This window comes from Corvus hawaiiensis, chromosome 3 (genome assembly GCF_020740725.1).
Source record: "Corvus hawaiiensis isolate bCorHaw1 chromosome 3, bCorHaw1.pri.cur, whole genome shotgun sequence".
Taxonomy (NCBI): Eukaryota; Metazoa; Chordata; class Aves; order Passeriformes; family Corvidae; genus Corvus; species Corvus hawaiiensis.
The window spans coordinates 79,229,431-79,248,806 of record NC_063215.1 but is presented as its reverse complement, the minus strand read 5'-3'; the positions used below and the strand labels follow the sequence as shown (position 1 = coordinate 79,248,806).

Here is a 19,376-nt window from a genome sequence, read left to right as displayed (position 1 = left end):
CAAATTTTACAAGAAGAGAACATTTTCCTGAAGTTTTATATAAGATTTGACAAACGCTTCTTATTTGAAGTAATTTATTTCAAGAGTATTTTCATAGCAGCCAGGGGAATGCTCTTACTTTCAAGAGCAGAATGGTTTTATTTTGAAGGGAAAAAAAATTAGGTGCCTGAGGACCTTAAAAATTATTACAAGGCAATATTAGTCTTTCAGAAAAAATTACTGATATGTATCTGATGCAATGCATCTTTTAGATGGTTTATTTCATACCTACTTTTGCCCTTTGTTGGCTACATACCGAATATACCCAGTATATATTGGATATATTTCTACATGAGCTCAATACAAAGTTGCAGCTTCAAGCAGATTTTAACACTACTAAGACATGGGTTTTCCTGTGTAATGTGAAAAGTAGCTGAAGCCTTTGGCTATGATTAACTTTGCTATCAAAAATTCATTATATGTCATTTTGTTCTAGAGCAGTTAAATTGGTTATTGAGCTAATTAAATATGGAAATAACTGACTTTTAACAAAACACTTCTTTCCTGCCATTAAATACACTGGAAGCTGTAGACTGTAGAAGTGTAATCAAAGCCCTGCTAGTTGAAATCAACTTGTATTATGCTTTCCTTTTATTTGTTTTTCTCTCAGTTCCCTGTGAGGAAAAAATCTTGTGATCAAGCAGTGAGAGAATCTAGATTATCTAGAAATTGGAGAAAAGTAGCATGAAGTGTAGTGGAAAAAGTACATCAAGGGAATCCTGAATCATTGCCTGAACGTCTCTGTATAAACAAGTCTGGTTTATAAATTAAAATGCTATGTCTGTTGAACAGGAATTGACTCATCCTGTAGCATGGCAGAAGTTCTCTTTCTGCAGAATTACTCCTAAGCTTTTGTTAGGTGGTAAGCGCAGAGAGTGTTAATTTCTTGTAAAAGCTTGACCGGGTTTCAGCTCACAGTGGTTTGTATCTGGCATTTGAATAGAAGTTTTGAAAGGCTTGGGAGACTGCATACAGAATTGTTTTGAGATGCTGACGAAATTGTCTGCAAACATCTATCTGCATTTTGCTTTGTCTAGCAAAGTAGTGAAGCAAGGTTTAAAAAATGAAAATGTACTGTAACCTGAAACCTTTTTCATACTAACATATCTAACTTTCTTAAGAATTAATGCTGTGATAATCTTGCTTACCAGAAATAATTTGTATTCAGGTTTGCATTTTCAGTGTGTTTGTTCAGTATCATGCAACTGTGCTTGCAATTCTGTGTGGGAAAGGCCATACTTAGTTTGAGGCTCATGGGAATTTTCTTGTACCTGCATGGAGATTGAGCCCACTTAAATGTGGGAACAGAGTTAGAACTTGTTTCGGGGGGAAAGCAGCATGCCTGTGTGATTCCTGAGTAGCTATCAGTTCCTGGCAGTTCTTGGTTCTTATTTTTTGGGTGGCTTTTGGCAGGCAGAATACAGGCAGGTGGTTATTTACCATAGCGGATATGGCTCCTCAGGGTCAGATTTAGCCATTTTATTGAGACTGATAGGAAGGCTCTTTAGCATGGAGTAAAAGAGTCAGCACAAAATAAGATACAACTATTGCTGAAACCGAATAATAAAATTATTAATTGAACATTTAGAACATAGTTATTTAACTTTGTGCTAGTATATTGTTTTCCAAATAGAGACAAGTAATCTGTGCTGTTTATTTGCAGCAAGGTACTGAATTCCTTGTCAACTGTATAGTAACAGTCACAAACTGTAATTCCTAAAATGACTGATCAATTTAAACTTGTTTATAGATGGTGACTTTCCTTAGGTTTCTGGCCTAGTATTAGCCTTTGTCATGCCTAGGCTTGGATTGAAATGGATATTGTTGATCATAGGCTCCACTTCTGTGATGTATGGCCTAAGGTACCATGCGTTAAGCATATGAGTGAAATCCAAGTAGCTGTGTAGATGTTAATAAGGATGTGATGGGACAGTATCCTCACTTGACAGTTCATCCAGCTGCAGTTGCAAGGTTTTATTTTTAGTCTTTGCACTTTTAAGGTAGAGGGGGTATTTATTTACAGATGGTTGGACATTTTTGTTAACCCTTCATGAGAGTAATTAGCAGCTTCTGTCTAGTAATTTTTACATTTTTTCACATATTTTTGGGCAGTAAATGGGGAATGTTTTGATAAATGTGGGACTCACTGAAGTGCCCGCACACTGAATATATCTTTAAAAATTAGCTTGCAACTCAAAACAGTTCTGTTTAAAGTGTGTGTTAAGTACATGCATGAAAGGATGAAAGCTTATTTAAATGTTTGGTAAGGCCAAGTACACAAATCTATTTTTCTGTTAGAGAGAACTTGTTACTCTTACAGTAGTAGAACACTTCAAGCAAAGCTTGGAGACTGTTTACCTTAATAGAATCTGATATTCTGTGTAAATTATCCGATTGAAGTGCCACAAACTTGCCATGGAACAAACACAACATACAGTATTTATGCATTCTTGATGCATTTGTTGATGTTAGTGATTCTTGAATGTAATTTGACTCATAAATCAATTCAGCACTATATTCCTACATGACAAACAAAATCTTGTCCTAACCTTAATAGCTTGAAATGAAGAAAACATTGGGCTGGTTTTGGGTGTTGAAAGTAAGATCTGCGAAACAGTGACTGCATTCAGGCAGTAGCAGAATGGGCCTAACAGAATGGTTTAGCTGGCAGCTGAAGTAACGTGAAAACTCTGGCTGTGGGAAAAAAATGGGAATATCAAATTACTGGTTGCTTTCATTAGAAGATGTTACGGAATTATGCAGAAAATTTGATAAGAATGGATGGAATCAGTACAGGGAGGAGATGTCTAGTCAATATAAAAATGCCATGAGTTTGACACAGCTGCTGGGAAATACCAGGATGTTTTGATGCATGAAAAATTAGCATTTGTGGGGAGTGAACCTATGTATAGTAGAGTGGAAAGTAATCCAAAATAATTTAAGGAGCCAGTTACGTTTTCACAGCAAAAGCTACAGGAGATTTTTTTTTCTTATTGAATCTTACATAGAATCATAGAATATGCTGAGTTGGAAGGGACCTTTCAGGATCATTGAGTCCTGACCCTGCACAAGACACCCCAAGAGTCACACCATGTGCCCAGAAGCGTTGTCCAAACTCTTCTTGAGCTCTGTCAGGCTTGGTGGTGTGACCACTTCCCTGGCGAGCCTAACTCTCCCTCCTTTCCTCTCTCTTCGCCTTCCTCCCTCCTTCCTAATATTTCTACTGCGTTGAACCTAGGTCAACTTTTTGGGGTTTTTTTCTCCCTCTTTCATGAATTTCTCTCTTGTTTTGTAAATTATATTCATTTTCCTTGATTTGACTTAAGGTTCCTCTTAGTTCTCTCTAGTAATCTTCTCTGGCTATCTTTTTCCATCTTGATCCTTGAGTACCTCCTTCTCGGTGGTCATGTGCTTTATAAATTACTGTAATAAAAGGACGGTTAATTTCTATGGTGCTTCGTTTATTTTTTGAAAATACAATTAGATGACATGAAAGTGCAATAAACTGAATTTTGGTTTCCAGCAACACTTCATATATTTGTATTATGGTAGCAAATGATATAAACACTGGTGTTTAAAAAGAGAGTTGTAACTGGGGAACCTGAGCAATGCAGGCAAGGAAGATTACATGAGGCAGAAGGAAATAATGACACACTTCTCATGCTACTAACTAACATTGAAATTATTTAGCATGCATAAGACTGTCTGAATGGGAAGAAAAAATCCAACAGCAAAAACACATAAAGAAAATTATTTCCTGGGAGGGTGATAAGGCAGATTCACCAATTTGCTTGTCTTGAAGTTGCTGGAACATGAACTCTGAATGCAGTAGCTTTTGAAGAGGTGTGGTGAGTAGATAGCAATGTTGCTCTCACATTTGGCTTGAGGTTTCTGTAGGTAAGCTGTAGGTGTGACATGAGGAATGAGTAGAAATGAAAGGTTAAGATTAATTAGTATCTCAACTGGAATTCCTGAAACCTTTTTGATTCCTGACACAACTAAAAATAGGCAATATAATTATGAATCAAACTGTCCTTTCTTTTATGCATCATTTTACAAGTGTGCTAGTGGTATTTTTGCATGCACAAGTGGAAGGGATTTTTCTTCCAAAGAAAAGGACAGCCTGTTGATTGAGTGCCTTTATCTGGCATGTGGGCAGTGAGTGCATATAACTGAAATGTCTGGATGTAAATACTTACGTAAATTATTATACTATTTTTTTTCTGTCTGGTAAGTCAGATGTAGGTGTTACTTTCTTCCTCATCTTTCTGTAATATTCTGTGATCACATGCTGTGACACAAGGCTGATATTGTTTCTAGTGAGGTCAGCATTTATTTCTTGGCATTGGATGTTCTGGTATAGGGTTATTTAACTATTTGGAGGGTTTTCTTGAAATTATTTTCTTCGATATTGATTTGATATTGGTATTGCGGTGGTTTTCTTATTTGGATTTTTTTTAACACTGTGGTAGCAGCTTATCTTAAGAAAACTTCTTCCAGCTTGATAGCCAGCAAAATCAGCCCCCAGTGTTATAAATTAAAAGCTGAAAACTGGTCTTTCTGTTCTGCTGTCCTCCCTTGGTATTGTTTGGTGGTGTACATGCCTTGTCTCTGCAGTTCGGAGCTCTGGGAGCAGTTCCCTAAATCCTGTCCAAAGCATGCACATGGGCTCCTAGTTACAGATTTTTTTTTTTTTTGTTTCCCATGTTTCTCCATGTTGAAATGCTGGTTCATTTTCTGCCTATTGCACCTTTAAACTCTAGACACCAGATCCTGATGTTTTGTCCTAGATAAGCTTTTTTCCTCAGTAAGTGTGATTGTGTACCTTAATTTATTGGCCTTTGGTGTTTCTGCTGTGGTGGTACTTTCCTGTGGTGTAAGGAAAGAAGCGGTGACAGCGCTGGGTCCTTTCTGTGGTAAAGTCACAGTAAACTCTAAGATGGCATGTTTGTCTTGAATAAGAAAGAAATCGTTTTCTGAAAGATGGGACCCATAACATAATTATTAACAGCTCTGCCACTGCTTGTGGGCTCTTTGGAGTATTTTTATAAATGGTTATCTGGACTGTTCAGTCCTGCAGCCACACAGAAACAATTAATGCTTCTGTGGCAATCAGACAGTGATAAAGAATTTAAAACCAGGTTTAGCTGTCTGACTGAATCCACTTGAAGTACCTGACTGTTTTAATTGATCCAATTGATGGAATTATATCGGAGCCACTTAAGATTCAGAGCTATTGATTTCAGACACTCCCATATTTACAACCATATGTATTCAAGGGAATTTAATTTTTAGGCTCTTGGGGATCTTGGCAGGTATTCTAACTGGCTTGCCGAACTTGTGAAATATACTATTAGTGATAGATAGTTTCAAGAACTAAAAGCTAGTGGTTGACAAATATTAGATTTAAAATGAAATTTTAGAGAGAGAAACAGATGTTTTCTCTGTTGATAAAGTATGTTGTATTCGTTCTGCATCTTGTAAGTGATCCGTAAATGACCAAGCAGTCTTTGAGGTAGCTCTGAAATACTCCTATGTTTCAAGTTGACAATGCTGGAATTGAACGTTCACTTAAATTTTGACTGACAGAAAAGACCCAGAACTTAAATCTGTTAGCTCACATTGACTCACAACAGCATGAATCAGAAAAGGTCTTAAGATAAGCTGTATTACAAACCAAAATAAGTGATAAACTTTAACGTTGCGTGGTCTGAAATACCAAAGCTACTCTGGAAATTAGTATGCAGTGAGGACACAAGGGTATTGCAAATACCAAAATTGGTTTTTCCAGCCTGACTAGTGGAATATTTCAGTATCCAGCCTTTTAAATGATAAGTTCAATTTAGCTTGAAGTGTACTTTTTTGGAAAAGTTCATTTGGTGGTAAAATTAACCTTCCCTAAAAAAAAAAAAAAGCCAAAAACGAAGAAAACCCACCACAATTCTCCATTTTTAAGAAAAATCAGATATATAGATGGCTTTGCCTTGTCTTCTATATACACCTGCAGAAACATTTGGAAGAGGAAGACACATTTATTACTGATTATGTGTTTAGGCTCTCTTAAGGAAGTCTCATTTGGTTATTGCAGGCTTCACACCTGTTATGTGCAGTCTAATATATGTTTCATGACTTACAGTAGAAGAATCTACCAGGTAGAATAAAGTGTAATGATTTTAAATGAGTCATATTTGTCATAGTACCTGTGTTCCTGTAAAACCCACTTGCAAAAGGCTGTTTCTGCAAGTCAGAGTATTAAGTATAGTAGATTTGATTACACAAAGCTGTATCACCAATCTTGCCAGATGCAGAAATTGGCAGGAATGTGGCATTTTGCCACATGCTTTTAGGGTCCTGGTGTTTCACAGTAGCAGATACAGGATTTTCCCTGTGTCTTCTTAGAGAACCATGTAATAGATGAGGGAGTTTTTGCAGGGGCACCACTGGGAGGGAATTATTCTGGTTCCTCTGTCAGCTGTATCATTTTTTATGTTAGTCTGTAGTGGGTAGGAGTTCAAATACACAGGTTATGTTTGCTGCTCTCACAGTTGTTTACACTGACCCTTAGGGAAGATGCAGCAGAAGGGATATAAACATTGCATGGGCAACAACAGCAGGCTGAGAGGCAGTGAGTTTTACCTCACTGACTGGTTAAATAAGGCTCCTGTATTGCAAGGGGAAGGAAAGAGAAAATCACATTGAGCATTTAAAGGGATAAAAAAAAGGCAAATTTGAAGACCCTCAAAATGTCAAATAATTTGTCACACACATTCATCTGTTAGTTCATAGAAGTCAATTCTTGTAAAAAGCCTTTCCAGCTTATTCTTGGATCTGACTTTGCAGAACATTTTGGGGCTTACAGCTGGGCTGCAGAGCTAAACTGATTTTTTTCAGGTTTTTAAACAGACCTCTGAATCAGGCATCTCTTGTAATTTTTGCTGCTCTCCTGACCTTGAAAAAAGGTCTGTGCTCATGTGAGAGATATCTTGAAGGGTGGTTGGTGATCATGGAATCAGCTATGAAAGCATTTTATTTACTTCAGTTACCTAGCTTGAAAGCTCAGCCTGAGGAAAGAACTGTTTCAGCTTCCCTTGTTAGTGTACATTTCTGCACAGCTGAGTAACTGACGACATGGACTTGCTTTTAGGGATCTATTTTCCCCCTCCTGTTATCTTGAAAGTGATTTTGTGATCTTTAGAAAAACAACCGACCAACCCCTGCCTCCATCCCATTTTATTCTTGTGTTTTAGAGTTTTGCAAGAGCAAGCTTTCAGTGGCTGTCCAGAGCTGTGGGTAAGAATATTTTACAGACCAGTCCATATGGTTTTGCAGTAGTTATTCTTTCCTGGTCTCTTCAGAGCTGCTGCCAAATATCCTTTCCCACCATTTTAACTAGTGATCAGTGGATCTCAAGCTGCTTCCAAATGAAATGTGTCACAAAGAACCAAGACCGTATATGTGGTCTAGATGGATGGGAACTTCTGTATTTGTAACAGAACATATTTGTGGGCCTTCAGGGGAGAAAAAGAAGGACAGGTGTCAGAATGGCTGTTCCTGCCAAAATTATACTAGCCACATCATTTCACAGTGAATTCCTTTATATGAGCGCATTTGTAAGATACAATGAAAAAATAATTGATAATAATTCAGAATGAACTTACGGTATAGGATGAAAAGTTATTGATAGTCACAATTCAGTGATTTTAGCTGTGACATTTATCACAAATGACATTTGTCATCAAATGTATAAACAAATGACTTTTGGTTAATTTGATGATGCAGTGAGTTTCAGTATTGTTAACAACAATGGTGGGAAAAATGCCCAAAGAAGATGATACTTAGTTTCAACTTAGTTAACCACTATCATGAATGTATTAAATTAATTGTAAGATCGATTTCGTTCCCTGATGAGCTGTGTTCTGAGTAGTGTGCACTCCCATTGCTTCTAAAACACTGATAAATGCAATCTGTTGGAATGTTTTTAAGACAATAGCTATTTAATGAATAGCTTGTGTGTACAGGAGAAAAGAATAAGCTTGATTGCTTACAATCTGACATTTGAAAAAGCATTTTTTTAGATCTCTTGTATTTGCATATCTAATTGCTATGTAATCAAAACTAAGTGAACTGTAGCTGCTTGAAACTAAAAAATGAAAGGCAATCATCTTTAAAGGGGGAGATATCCCACTCATATGCAAGCCTGTCTGAATATTAGAATTATATTCTTCTTGTGTTTAATTATAGGTGTCTGACTGAGCAGTAAATTTATGCCTGTGTATTAAAGGAGTGAATGTGACCCTGAAACATCAGCTTTCCTTTGTTGAAGCAAAGCATTCACATTGAGAGAACTTAGCAGTGTTGTGTATTTTGGTGATAAGGGATTGTGCCAAAGTAGCTGTTAATTACCTGCTTTGTTTGATACGGAAAGTAGTGGTTCCACACTTTTCTTCCCACCAGTGACAGTACTCAATTAAAACTTGTATTAAACAGTGATAATGCCCTCGTTTATCTGGTGGAGAAGACGTGAGGTGAAGAAAATTAACAGGGTGTTTTCATCTGTTTGAAGGCGGCTTTGTTTTTTTTTTATGAACCTAGTGACAGTAAAGACAAACGAGTTTTGTCTTTTTGGGTGGAGTAGTGTATGGTGAGCTTTGGTTATTTATTTTTTAAATCTTTGCGACTCTTGAATCCTGCTGTTTAATAACCGTGGTTATAGTAGAAGTGGAAAGAAACCTGAACTTCAGTGTTAAGAGTTGCAAATTTGGAAGATGCTTGCCCTATCCTGTTCCTTCTCATTCCTCTGTGTGAAGCATCTGTTGCCATAGGTCGTTATTTCAGTGGTTTTTGAAAATCTATTGTATCATGCATGACATGGCATCTTACATATCTTACATGTCAGAATTTTAATTTTTTTTTAATTAAAGGTTTTGACTGAGTTCTCTATTCCAAGTATTGGAAGCTTGTTTCCTAATGCAGTCTGAGACAGACTTTTTAAAGTAGCATCTATTTTTGCATATCTGAACAGAAATAACAAGGAGGAGTAAAGCAAAGAAGTTAACATAGAAGATTTGGTAGTCTTGGTTTATTTCAGATGCCAGTGCTGAAGAATATTCTAACAGTAAAAATATACTGTATCAAAACTACATCATGGGCAGTAAGAAAGGGTATAAAATTGTTATAGTAACACTTAAATGTTTATTATTTCATTCATCCGAAGAAATTAAGGAATGGTTTGGTTGCTTTCCTTACGAAATTTGGAAGGTCTGTCTTCAGCAAGCTTGAACAGGTCTATTCTGGAGTGAAAGCTGAATGTTTGATGCTAGACTATTTTGACCAAAAATGTGAAACAGTAAGTGAAAAGGAGTAATTACTGTAGCAGCTTTAAAGTGTGTACATGAAATTCTTTTGAGGAGCTCAGTGGATATGGCAATGCATGGTAATTCAACTAGAACTTCAGAGCTTCAACTGTTAGGTGAATAGAGGTCACATGCAGAGTAAGAGTGGTTGTCTGCAATTAATTAGGTGCAATTAATAAAGTTTCTTCAGAAGGCATATTGTGCATACTGAATGTTTAGCAGTAATGACTGGTCTTAGATATAACCATATACAAATAAACAAAAAAATCATTACAGATAAAACAATTTCTTAAAAGAATTTGTAAGGTGTGGAAACTTGAAAGGTTTTCTTGTTTTGTTGTCATTGTTAAAGAGCAGAAAGATTTTATTTTGTAGTGGAACATTGTAGTATAACAGGATGCAAGCAAAGTGCTGTGAGAAATCAGGCTAAGAAAAAAAGTTGTAATAGTGTTAATTGATCATGGTTTACAGAAAGAAAACTAGAAAGCCCATCTTAGTTCACAACTGGCATGTTTTTTAAGTAGTCTGCTTTTCTTTTGAAGTAAATGTTTATCTGGGCATATTAACTGATAAATTTCATTAAACTGTTGTATTTAATAATAAGTTGCTACATGATTATCGGTTACATTTTCTATAGGTAATTCATGAAGTTAGTAAATGCAGATTTGTTCCTAATCACCACACAATTGCCCTTTCGTGCCAAGTAAACAGTGATAAGCATTAAAAAAGAACTTGATAAAGTGTTTTATGATCTGGCATTTTGAAGTGCAATTATCTGTCTGTTTCTTTAACAGTTTTTTCCAGTTTTCTTTTTTCTGCACTGTAAAAAAACCACGAATATGAGTTTGACATGCATTCAGATTAGTAGATTTATTTCATGGCCCAGCAGTGCTGCAGCACAGTATGTATTAGTGTAACTGTGTTAGCTCATCCATTTAGGATTAGGTTCTGCAGTGATTAGATGGCTTTCTCTGCTCAAACATTGAATAGTCATTTCACTTTGTAGGTGGGTACTGCAGCCCACACTGTCCAGCCACAGACAGTTTTTGTAATCAAAGCCAGTCTGTTAAGGCTTCCTCAGACTGTCATGCATTCAGTATAAATTCCCAGCCTCAAATAAAGTCAATGACTGTGTTCTTCCAGAATGAACAGTCTTAATGGACATACTGTACTTTTTGTTCCCTGTAAAAAAAAATGCAACAAGGCTGTCACATTTTCCTGCTTAAATTGTTCTGATTATGTTTCATTGACTTTGGTCACTTGAAAAAAATTTGTTAGCCTTTTTTGGAGTATTTTCTTTGTTACATAGTTCAGTTACAATTTTGAGGAGCTCTTTCTTGTATTTGCTTTTAGAGAAATTTGTTATTTCCATGTACAAAATTTTAAAATAATGTTGTGATATCCCATTTTGAATAGATATTAATCTGCTATATTTTCACATAATCTCTACGTGTAGATCTTCTTGAAGAGAGGAAAATTTCTGGTTTTAAATTATTTTTAGTGTTAAGATGTGGAAAAGTAAAGGAACTTTACAATTGCCTTTCCTGGACCCTTTTTGCACGAACATGCTTTCCCTTCATGTTCTCTTTACTATTGTTGTTTCCCTTCATGTTCTTTACTATTGTTGTAGGACTTGCATTCCCTTTTGGAGGGAGGAATTGCTGTGTGTCTGTGCTTCAGAGTGAGGTTCCTAAGTCTAAGACTGAATAGGAATTTTCTTTTCCAGTCTAAGGTTTTGGGGGGGGTTTCCCATTTGAAAAATACCAGCTAGAATGTACAAATACAGTAATTTTCTGCACTCGCCCCATGGACAATTTTTCACAAATTTCATTAAAAAGTTGGACAAAAATGGTTGTGTTAAGTTATATACTAGGTCAAATAGGAAAAGCTCCCTATCTTGGTAACTTTGAAAGAAAAGTTTAACTTTCTTGTACCACTAAGCTTTTAGGACATGAAAAATCTAGAAGCTGAGAGCTTGTAGTTCTCCAAACAGTCATCCAGAAGAACACTGTTAAGCATCCTGTCGACAGGGTTTATGTACCACTGAGGAAAATTCAGGCCCTCTATCTCCCCCTATAATGTGAGTTGATAGTACTTGTCATTTGAAATATATATACACCTGCTAAACATGCTTTTTTTTTCTGATGAAAACAGTCTTGCTGAAAGCATGTCATAAAACTTGGTTTTATTGCAGAGGTACACAATGAATCATAATTTCCTGCAGGCTCAGATCCTGCCTACGTAGGATCAACAACTAAAAAACTGAAAATGTGAACGATATTTTATTTATGGTTGGGACCTATAGAGCGTGTCTCACATTCATACTTCAGTTTTTGGCTGCATAACAATGTTCTTGGTGCATCTGGTATTTGAAGTATTCTCTCTAGTGAGGTCACTCTGAGCACAACTACCTAAGATTTTTTTTTTTTTTTTAGTAGATAGCAGTGATATTGATGTCCTTTATCCCTTCTCCATTTTCTTAGCCGTTTGGACCGTTGAGAATGAGGTTAAAGTGTAAAATTTCAAAATGTACTGTGAAAGAAAGTAAGGGGAATTTACCAGTTAGCCCTTGGTGTATCTATGCCTCAAAGCTAAGAATTTTTTTAAAATCAAATTTTGAGTGATAGAGATTTTTCTTCAAGAAGATGTGAATAATCCATCTAGGAACAAACTTTCATTCCATGTATTAGCAGAGTTAAGTTATGATGACCTTGGATACACTCTAAACCAATTTTTAATGATTACTGTCAGAACAGTTATTTTTCTATTGAAAAGTAATGGTCTATGATATATTGAAGGCCAGATTAAATCATCCTGACTATTCCTTCTGGTCAAAGTTTCTAAAACTGGGAAAAAATTACTTGGAGGTAAGCTTAAGTCTAAAAAGAGGCATAATGGGTAAGATGTATAGAATAACATTTCAGTGTAGTATAGTATAACATCTAATTTATCAAAATGTTATACAAATCACAAAACCTTTCGTTATACCTATACATATGTATATACACTTGTTTGTGTGTGTCAACAGTTCTGTAACCAAGTTCCATTTTATGTGTTTGGGGTTTTTTTCCCTTGTGTCTGGTTTTGTGCATCATGGACTTCATACATTCCTATATGCTAAAATGAAAACATTTTGATAAAGATCAACATGTTGATAAAGATCATGCCAAATTTTTGGTACTCCAGTATGGCTTGTCTACATCTAATCTCAGAGAACTAAAATCTTCATCACATGAATTTTTTTTGTTGTTTTTTTTTGTACATTGAGTGCTGTTACTTTGGTCATATTGTGTGATGCTTCTGTACTAGCCAGTTGTCATTAATCCTGAGTAGTATTCAGCCACAAGTTTTAGTGAGTAGAGTAGTGGTCTTCGTTGTGTGTCTTGTTACTGGCCTTAAATTAGAAAAACTAAAAATTCTAAATTTAGTTTAAGCAGGCAGGGTTTTTGGAAATCTTATTGCTTGTTTCAAAAAAAGTCAAGTATGATCACCTGTGTGACCAGTTTGAGACTCTGCAAGGGGGTTTATTAAAAAGGAAGTGAGGCAACACAGACAACAGGAAATGCGGCAAGTTTGAGATGGACAAAATTAGGCCTGAGAGATTGGGAGGAAACTGAGAACAAAGTGTTAACTCTCCACAAAATCGTGACAATAGTAGCAAAAGGTTGGTTTTTTAAAAATCATATTCATAAATGCTTACTTATCTGTGAATTTTGCAAGTATATTTTCTGTGATGATAAACAGTTTCTTGCTTTCTGCTGCTGAGATTTTTCATGTGTCAAACTAGATATTTGAATTCTAGTCTGTTCATTCAGTTCTTCTTACCAGCATTTACAGTGGTTAATAGTGTTAAGAGCCATGTAATTACTTGGAGGAGGGGGTGAATATTACCACATGCAGAACTTGCAGAATGCATGGAATTCACTGTCCTGGGACTGTGTGTGGTTGTTGACACACCACAAAAAAAACCCCAAGCTTATTCCCATATGTAAGGGAAACATTTGAAATGTACAAAGTGAAAAGCTCAGTGTGGAGCTTTGTACTAATATTTTCTGTACCTGGAGTTGCAGGTGCTATGTGCTTGTTCACTGGTAATTCAGATGCTCTTTGGACTCTTGGTGAGCATATACAGTGCAAACTTCCTTTTTTGGTGTATTTCTTTCTTTTCTTAGTACCTTTTCTTATATAGGTATATTGGAAAAGCTCTTTGCATGCCTGTGTTTTTGAATATTTGTGGCATTTTTATGTACTGTTTCATCATCAGATTTAGGAGGTTATTTGTTGGTATCTTCAGAGTAACGAAGTAACATCTCCTGCCTAAAATGGGGTAGTGTTTTAAAACTCTAATAGGTATGTTATCCTGGATGTTATATCATGTTAGAGCAAGCTATTAAAACAGTTTATATGTATTTAAGTGCTCAAATAAAAACATCCTGTCTTGCTTTGAGACAGCTCATGTTTTTTTTGAAGTCCTTTCTTCATCTGTTGATTTGTCTGTGTATTTTATGTTGTTGGTCTCCTTTAACTTTTTTATAGATGATGAGCTGTGCCTACTTTTTACTTTGCATACACTGCAACTGCAATGTGTGCCTTCCTTGCCTTGTGAAGCTTGAGTGCTGGTGTGCTAAATAGTTGTATATTACGTACTAAGTCAGTCAATAAAGTCAATAAAAATTTGTCCTCATCACAAGAATGTGACATCCTACCTACAAAAGTGGAATAAATGTTGTTAACTCTGCCTGCAGGGTAGGATGGGGGGCAGAACAGGGAGGATATGGAGGTTATACTATGTATGCTTAGCTGAGCATGACTTGCATTGGAAACTTCAGTTTTACTTTCATTGAGTATTAGTGTAGTTTGTTGAATAATTAAAACATGCTTTACTAAAAGAGAGAAAAAATCCGATCAACAACTTTTGCTGTTGATTTTTCTGACTTATGCAAGCACTGTTTTGTGAAGGTTTCTTTCCCTGTGAGACCATATGGTTTTGCAGCAAGAAGTTTGAGTATACAGTCTAAGCACTGTTTGTAAATTACAGCAGAAGATTAATTTCTTTCAAATTCCCATGGAGAACAGCATTGAAACCAGTGGTTGAGGTACTTTGATTTTAACTTGATATTACTTGATTACTTTGATTTTTTTTTTTTCCCCCCCCCAAAGTCGATCAGTCACTTCTGTTCCATAACATTTAAATGGGATTTAATAGTTTGTATGAAGTAGTTCCATAGGTAGAAGAGGTATCAAGGTAAATAGTTACATATGTACTATGTGTTGCATGGTAAAAAGGGTATTAAAGCATAATTAAAAAAAAAAAGTAATATGTTCGTGTCATTCATATGTTTTGTAATCTTAAAGTAGTTTCTACATTATATAAATACACTTTTCCTTAAGAAGGTGTTATAATGGATATTGAAGTAACCACAGATATCCTTAAATTAGAATTTAATTTTAAGTGTCTTTACTTAAATTTTCATAAAATTATGCAGGATTGAAGAGGCTCACACACTCTTAAGTGGAGTAATGCCTCAGCTCTAATCATATTAGTAGTCCTCAGAGGACAAAATCTTCTCTCTGTTGCAAATTATTGAAGGTTTTCTGTGAGTGGTATGGCACTACGTTTGGATCGATCTGATGGTCAGTTCACATTAAAGGCCTTAGGACATCTGTTCCCACTGTTCCATGTGCATCTGAGGGAGTCAATTGAGTTTGTGAGTTTCGTAAATGGGCCCCTGCGCAATTGTCTAAGCAGCAAGGGCAGCTCAGTGGAAGTAGCAGAGTCAGGGCTGCTATTTTCAGTGACAGCTGGTTGTTAAATAGACTCAACCTGCAAAGTTAAACTTCACCGTCACATTCCATGATATGAGATACATGAGTGTCTGCATTAAAATGCTCTCAGTTTGATTTTTAGCTTGCTATGTCACCATATATTTTACCCAGAAAAGTGAGAAGTTTCTGATGAGAATTCTTGTTCAACAGAAAGGAGAAAAAAAATCATTTTGTGATTTTTTTTTCTCCATAGCTTTGAAACAGTCTTTTGTGTGATCTTGAAATGTGATGTTTTATAGACTTGTAAGTCATTTCTGAACTAAACATAATTTTCTTAAGTGTGGTTCATTTTTTAAGAGTTTTTCCAATATTTTAAAGACACATGAAATTTGTTGCTTTTTTTCCTGTTTTTATTTAGTTCCATTCTCTCTTTATAATTCTTATGTGGGGGGGGGAAAAAACCCCTACCAAACATGCCCCCTTCACCAACCAAAGAAACCCAAAAGCAAAATATACCAAAAAACCCCCCAAACACAAACCAACTGTCCCAAGCCCCACAAACCAAAATAACCCTTTTTGAATTATGACACTGGAGCATTTAATTAAGTGCCAGTATTGTTTAAATTGGTGCCTTTTGCATGTTGCAACTGGAGAAGTAACCTTATAATTGTTGATATTAGAGAGCTGAGTTGAGTAATAGACCTGTGGTAACGATGCTCAGCTCTTTGGCCTGTCTGATGTTGGTTTCGCATTTCAGGAAGATCATGTTCCTTGTGTGTAATGATGAGAACCTTCCACTAGTTCACTGATTTGGCTTAAAATACTGACTACAGCCCTGTACTTGTTGTTGTACTGTTGTTTTTCAGTGATACATAATTTATGAGAATTTGTTGTCTTAAATAGTTTTCTAAGGATGTACTTTGAATATATTTTTCTTATTTTTAGGCATCGTGCTTTTATTTTTCTTGACGATTGCATGTTTTTCCATAAGCAGCGTTTTAAATTTCCCTTTTTACAAAAAAAAAAAAAAAAAAAAAAAAAAAAAAATTAGACTTTCATTTTCATATATGGTAATTACATAGTTGAAGTATGGGTGGAAGGAATAGGAAAGGGCTTTGAACAATTTTTTTGAATGGAAATACATGGTGCCATCCCATCTCAGTTAACACTAATGAGCTATTTTAGTTGCCCCAGCAGTAATGGTCATTAGTTAAAATAAGCTATACTCTTTGCTCATTTGCATATAGTATAAATTTTAGTTTTATTTTACTTTTAAATTAGCCTAGTGCTATAAGATGAAATACACTAATTTTTAGAAAATACATTGCAGCAGCTTTTCTGTTCTGATAACTGCATCACTGCAGCATACACAGGAAATGTCTTACAGGCTGTATTAGTAGTGGAAGAGAAAGTCATGTGTTCGTCTCCCTTTTGGACCTAGCCAGTTCATGGATTTTTCACTCTTTTCCATTTGCAGAGAACTTCTAACAATTATTTTTCTACTTATTTTTCTATTTTGAACCACAAAGAGTCCCTGAAAAGAACTTTTCATTTTCCCGAATTGTTTTTATCTTAAATTCACAAATACAACCTCAATCAAATTTCTAGGTTTTGTCCCCCATTTTTTTTCTTTAGCATGCACAAAGTTAAATCATGATTTTGTGTGCAAATCACCAGTAGTAGTAGTGCAAGAATGCTTAACTCTGGAAAAGAATTTTATGTTACTCATCACTCAAATGAAAGAGAGCTTGAAAAAAGTAGGGGTGAGCAGAAAAAAAATGAAGTTTGTTCTTTCCTCTGTGACTTAGCTTCTGTTGATTCTTGCACTGTTTTTCCTTTACTAGGTTGTTTTATAGTATGGCTTCTTGAAATTTCAATCTCAAGTGTAAACAAGAAGGAATAATTATATCCATCACAGGGTAAAAAAAAAAAACCAAAACCCTAATTCCAACTCTTCATGCCTCTCAAACATCTTAAAGAAGCAAAATAGGGCACAAGCCCAATTTTTTTTTGCTTTTCAGGTCTCCTTTAAGAGCAGAGACAGCCATGATCCAGCAATTTTGGAGGTAGAGGCAAGTAAATGTTTTACTTCTTGTAAACATTCCAGTATGTTTTTGCTAGTCATCTATTATTTGAGGAGACTCTGGTTGAAAAGGAACCTCAGCCTCGCCCCCTTTCCTAAATTTGCTGTGTGTGATTCTACGTGAGGAAGAATTTATTTAAGCTTTTATTGATTATTGACAGGTTTCACATCAGTTGCACACTGTTGCAATACCCAATTGGTGTAAAAATATGTAGCTCTAATATTAGTAAGGTTTTTGTGATAATAGTTGTTGAGGTTTTTTCTTTTGAACTGATCTACAAAATGAAAATTTGTTGAGTGGGTCATATAGTGATTTTCTTCTTAGAAAAATAAGGAAGTGCCGATTGTTTCCTACCTCCAGCTGTTGGTGTTCAAATCAGCGCTCTGGCATTCTCAGTAAGGACAGTTGAGCAACCTATTATGTGCTAATACGAAACCTGTAAATATTTCTGTGCTAGGGACATCTCTGAAAGCTCATGTTGAGTTTCTCCTGATGGCATCACATTATCTTGAAGGCTATATTGGAGGTACAGGAAAGAACTATCCATCTGTTTTGCTGAAGTTTTTTTGGACCTCCCTATCTGTTACTGTGAATAAAACCAGACAGTTTGCATCGTTGCATAACAGTACATGATTATACGTGTTTGGGAAAGTTTTGCTTAACTTCTCTCTTGGATGGTGGGAACAAATGTTCTACTTCATGTTAGAGGGTTGCAGTGGGAACAGCAAAGAAGCTAGATTTTGGCCAGCTGAGGTGAGAGAATAGTTCAGTGGGCTTAAAAAAATTTGCTAGTTAATAAGCTGTACTGATGGGAAAAATTTACTGCCTGTCAGTTGGCAGTAAATCCTTGTCATCTCTTGGAAATGCATTTTGAAGAAAGCTGTAAAGCTTGTGCTTTTCTGAAGAAGAGGAAACATTTAGAATGAAGAAATTGACCTTTTTTCTACCTGTCTCTCGAGGATGTGAGCTAAGTGTGTAATTATTTTTGTCCTCAATTCATGTACCATGCTGTCTTATTTTCTAAGGTGGATGAAATCATTGTAAAATGTAAGAAAGGCTTGCACATAATGACCTTTTCTATCCAGTCTTACACCCTTCAACTTTTGTAATTCAGAAATATATTAAATTAAACTGTAAAACTTCCATTTGATTTCTGTGGGGGCAGATAAGCGTGCAATCTGAAAACATATATAATGGATATTTTAATGAAAGAAGCTTGGAACTTGTCTTTTGAAGAGCAGAAGCAGTTAATTTTTTAAATAACTTTTTGCGTGTTTCTGATAGTATACTGGAATTTGTTTAAAAGTTGCTCATTTTAAAATAGTGACTTGGTTAGCCCATCAAGGATTTACTTTGCTTCTGTAGCTTCATACTGTAATGACATTCTGTTTGCCTCTTTTATCTGTCCAGTATTTATTCACGATATTTCTCTCTGCATTAATATCTCTGGTAGCTGAGGGAAATGGCTGGCTGAGGGAATGTGTTGAAAAAACAGAACTTGAAATTTTTCATAATAAGCCTTAATTTTGCATATTATGGTGACTTGCAATGGAGCTGTGATAATTTGGTTAGTTGTAGATCTTATTTTGCACACTCAATTTTACTCAAAATGATGCAAGTGAAAATGTCAGCAAATTCATTATTTAATGAGTTTGTAGAAGATTACATTCCTTTAGTGAATGTTTTTGTACATTTTAGCAGAAGTTCTGGCATTCAAAAAGTTCTCGTGAAACCAGGTATCTTGTTGGAAGGATGATGATGTCCCCTAAACAGCAGTTGTAGGACTGCTAATTGAATGGATCTTGAAGGATGCATATCTAAGCATTCTCTCCTAAAACCAGTATACATGTAAATATTGTGATATTTGACTTTTAATCGAAATTATTAATAGCTTTTACTTTCTTTTGTGCTTATATAATGAGCAGGAGGTCTATTAAACGTTGTTTTCCAATTTAAAAAGTGGACAGAATTTTCATAATTACTCCTTTATAGAAATTACTTATTTCAGTAATTTTGCAAGGGTTTTATTTTAAATGTGTTGGTATATAAAGAGCTGATGGTCGTGTGCAATATTTTAAATGAACTAAAAAAATTGTGGTTTTCAGCTCATTAGTGTAGAAAGTGAATAAAGATT

The 19,376-nt window shown here is 35.5% G+C and overlaps 1 protein-coding gene across 14 annotated transcripts in view; it reads left to right on the top strand.

Annotated features, from left to right (window-relative positions):
• The window catches only part of QKI (QKI, KH domain containing RNA binding), a 157,571-nt gene that overhangs the window by 69,119 nt on the left and 69,076 nt on the right, over nucleotides 1-19,376 (top strand). For 8 of the 14 annotated variants that reach the window (XR_007202402.1, XM_048297839.1, XM_048297841.1 and 5 more), the window contains one exon: nucleotides 17,180-17,230. The exons of 5 other annotated variants lie outside the window; for them this stretch is intronic. Coding sequence is in view for 8 of the 9 variants with exons in the window: in XM_048297839.1 (XP_048153796.1) it covers nucleotides 17,180-17,230 (51 nt within the window). In the remaining variant the exon portion in view is untranslated. The remainder of the gene's footprint in view (nucleotides 1-17,179; nucleotides 17,231-19,376) is intronic. One more of the 14 variants, XM_048297840.1, reaches the window with a different exon arrangement.